The sequence below is a fragment of the Apis dorsata genome, unplaced genomic scaffold (genome assembly GCF_000469605.1).
Source record: "Apis dorsata unplaced genomic scaffold, Apis dorsata 1.3 scaffold_1065, whole genome shotgun sequence".
Classification (NCBI taxonomy): Eukaryota; Metazoa; Arthropoda; class Insecta; order Hymenoptera; family Apidae; genus Apis; species Apis dorsata.
Window position 1 is genome coordinate 7,010 of NW_006264163.1, and position 3,603 is coordinate 10,612.

Here is a 3,603-nt window from a genome sequence, read left to right on the forward strand (position 1 = left end):
TAAAAATTATAAAAATTATTATAAAATTTTTTTTAAATTATTTTTGTCTCAGATTAATGAATTATAGACAATATGTCAAATATAGATAATTTCAAATATCTGAAATGAATTCAAATACAAAATAATAAAATAAATTGCTCATATTTATAAATATAAATAATATATCTTTAAATTTTATTTGAACTTATTATAACTTATTACTTTTTCAAGAATTCTAATAAAACATTTATATGTGATAATTAATATCCACATCATGCATTTAAATACTATAAATATGAGCACAATTAACCTTTATTAACTTTTTTATTAAGGTCAGCTGAAAATATCATTAGAAACACCAACTAATAATTATTACTATATTTACATCTACATGCAATTTTACATTGATGTTATAATTCAGTATTGCTATTAAAAAATATATTTTTCAGTAAAAATATAAATATACGTAGCATGCCTTTTGATAAATATTAAGATTAAAAAAAGAAGTGAAAGTTAAACATTTGCAGAAATCAGGAAATTTTATGAATAGAAATTGCTTAGAAATAAATAATTATTGCTTTTTATATTTTAATATAAATTGAGATGTATATAATAATTTTATTTTGTCAGCAAAGCACATAAACACAATATTATGAAACACAGTAGCAATAAAACGTACTTCAACATTTTTTTTTTCATGTAAGCAATTAGTGCAAAAAACGTTGAAGTTTAGCATATTTTTTAATTATGAAAAACATTTTTGCAACAATATCATGAAAATTTTTTATTAATAATATTAATTCGAAAAACAAACTATTGCTTGTACACGTCAATCTGATGACTCATGCGCACTTTCTGGAAATTATTTCAATCGATAATCACATTCGTGCGCCGAATATGAGATGAATTTATTTACCTCTTTTAGAAAACGTTTAAGATCCTTAAACGGAGCAACTGTTTAATGTGATGAATAATTTAACTAGATTATGTCAATTTTGTTAACTTATGCAGTACGAGTTATACATGCAGTTATATCTACAATGTTACAAAAATGTCACACTCCCCACTTATCAACTTTTGACTGCATCTCGTACGAGCAACTGATATGAAGTAAGTTGGCTATTGGAAAGCGACGATTTAATACAATTTGCGCTTGCGTAATACGTTTTTCACTATGCTGTTTATTATTAAACAAGATATGCATCTTTGTAATATGTATTCATGTGTGTATATATATACACATACACATATGCGCGCGCGCGTGCACATATATCTAATCAATTTCTTAGAAAAATGTGTAATGTATTTTTTGATTTTGAAAAATGATCGTCTGCAATCTTTAGATTTTAATCTAAAAATATTTAATTTTTCATTGCATAATTATTTTAAATTTATTTTCTATAAATTAATTTTAATATTATTATAATATTTATATATGTGATATATTAATATTATTAATATAAAATATAATAAATTAGTATAATGTATCTTTATAATGAAGGAAGAAAGCAACAAAGTTCTAAAATATAATTTTTATAAAATAATAATATTCAATTATAAGATTTCATATCACATATATAAATATATTTATATTTTTATTAAAAATTTTAATTGCTTCAAAAATTAATTAAAATAGTATGTATTACAAATGTGAAAAAAAATTATAAGTACCAACATAATAACGTAAAAAGACACTTTTCCAAAATCCACGTGTGTGACTATTGTGGTTATGTTTTCTAGTGTTTAGTTTAATTTGTATAATTAATTTAATAATATTAATGTAAATGATTATAAAATAACAAAAATATCATGTCAAGTTGTAAAATACATAATATTAGGTTTTATAATCTTGAACCCCGATCTGCTACTTGTTTATCGTATGAATCTAAAACAAAAAGGTTAACACTTGCAAGGTTAGTTTTTAAGAGTATATTTTTATTGAAATTCCATAGATAATTATAATAATGTTTTTATTAAATTTTTATAGAAGTGATAATTCGATTGAAGTTTGGAATGTTGGAAACGCACCTTTTGTGGAATGTACAATACCTGGTCATACAGAAAACTCTGTAGAAAGCATTCTTTGGATAGGTCCACGGTTGTTTTCAACTGGTCTTCATGGCATGGTAGCAGAATATAATTTAACAACATTATCTATTAAAAGTGAAGTTGCAGTAACTGGAGGTGCAGCTTGGTGTATGGATGTTAATCATAAAAATACATGTTTAGCTGTTGGTACAGAAGATGGATATATTAATACATTTACTGTTACTTGTGATGCATTAATATATGAGAGAATATTTGATAAACAAAAGGGAAGAATTCTTTGTATTAAATGGGATAATACTGGAGAAATGATCTACACAGGATCAACTGATACAATTAGAGTTTGGAATGCTATATCTGGTCATGCAATTCATAAAATGACAACTTCCAGAAAAGAAGCAAAAAAAGAAACTATTATCTGGTGTTTAGAAGTTACAGATGATAATATCATAATTTCTGGAGATTCACGTGGCTGTTTATCATTTTGGGATCCACACATGGGTACTTTAATTGAATCTCATGAGAGTCATACAGCTGATATATTAGCTGTCACTTTGTCTCATGATATGAATATTGTATATTGTGCTGGTGTTGATCCTGTAGTACGAAGTTTCTGTAAAATAACTATGAAATCTAGTGGTAGACCACAATGGGTAAAAGGAATTGAGAGAAGATTACACGCTCATGATGTAAGAGCTTTAGTAGAAGCAGATGGAAAATTATATTCAGCTGGTGTAGATGGATATTTAGCTCAATCTAGTTATCCACCAAAAGTTTTAGTTAAATATCCACCATTACTTCAGATTCCATGTGCTACTGTTTGTAGAAAATCTAGATGCATTTTATTAAGGTATCCAAATTTTCTTGAATTATGGAGACTTGGTTCATCTACTAAAATATCTTCAGAATCAATACGTCCTGGTATGCTATATCAATTAGAAGAAGAACCTATAAAATTACTACAATTAAAAACAAAAAAAGATGAAAATATTATTTCTTGTGCTATTAATAAAGATTCTAAAACAATTGTTTATTCAACTGACAGTCATGTTAGAGTCTTTAACTTTGATGTAATAGAGGGAGATGCACAATTATTAAGAAATGATACAGATATTTCTGCAAACAGAATACAAAAAATGTTATTTAGTCCAAATGGAAAATTATTTGTAACAGTAAATAATGATGGGAAAAAGAATATTGTGACACTATATAAAGTAGAAAAAAAACATCTAAGGCATCTTGGTTCTTTTTATACAAACAAGGAATCCATTATAAATGTTGGACTTATGTGTTTTTCTCCTGATAGTAAATATCTTGTTTGTGCTGATTATCATGGTAGAATTGCTGTATATAATATTAGTGAAACTGTAAGTAATGATACATCTGAAGCATGGTTATTACCAAAATATAGTTGCCCATCAACTGCTATGGCTATTCAAAAAGATACATTAAATTTAATTATTGTATATTCTGATCATAAGGTAAGCAAAAAGAAAATTAATTTTATGTATTATATAACAAGGATTTTTTTTAATATTAAGAAAATATTAATATATTATATATTATATATTATTATAT

At 25.1% G+C, this 3,603-nt stretch overlaps 2 protein-coding genes across 6 annotated transcripts in view; one reads left to right on the top strand and one right to left on the bottom strand.

Moving 5' to 3' along the window:
* Positions 1–1,150, bottom strand: part of LOC102677950 (protein lifeguard 1) — a 4,256-nt gene extending 3,106 nt beyond the window's left edge. For 2 of the 5 annotated variants that reach the window (XM_006624468.2, XM_006624469.2), the window contains exon 1: positions 896–1,113. The gene's annotated coding sequence lies outside the window, so the exon portion shown is untranslated. Of the gene's footprint in view, positions 1–895 lie in introns of all 5 variants that reach the window. The other 3 variants (XM_006624467.2, XM_006624466.2, XM_031514572.1) reach the window with 3 other exon arrangements.
* Positions 1,151–1,653: 503 nt separating this feature from the next.
* The window catches only part of LOC102678474 (U3 small nucleolar RNA-associated protein 4 homolog), a 3,367-nt gene continuing 1,417 nt past the window's right edge, over positions 1,654–3,603 (top strand). The window contains exons 1-2 of the mRNA XM_006624470.2: positions 1,654–1,892; positions 1,967–3,506. Coding sequence (XP_006624533.1) covers positions 1,789–1,892; positions 1,967–3,506 — 1,644 coding nt within the window. The 5' untranslated portion in view covers positions 1,654–1,788. The remainder of the gene's footprint in view (positions 1,893–1,966; positions 3,507–3,603) is intronic.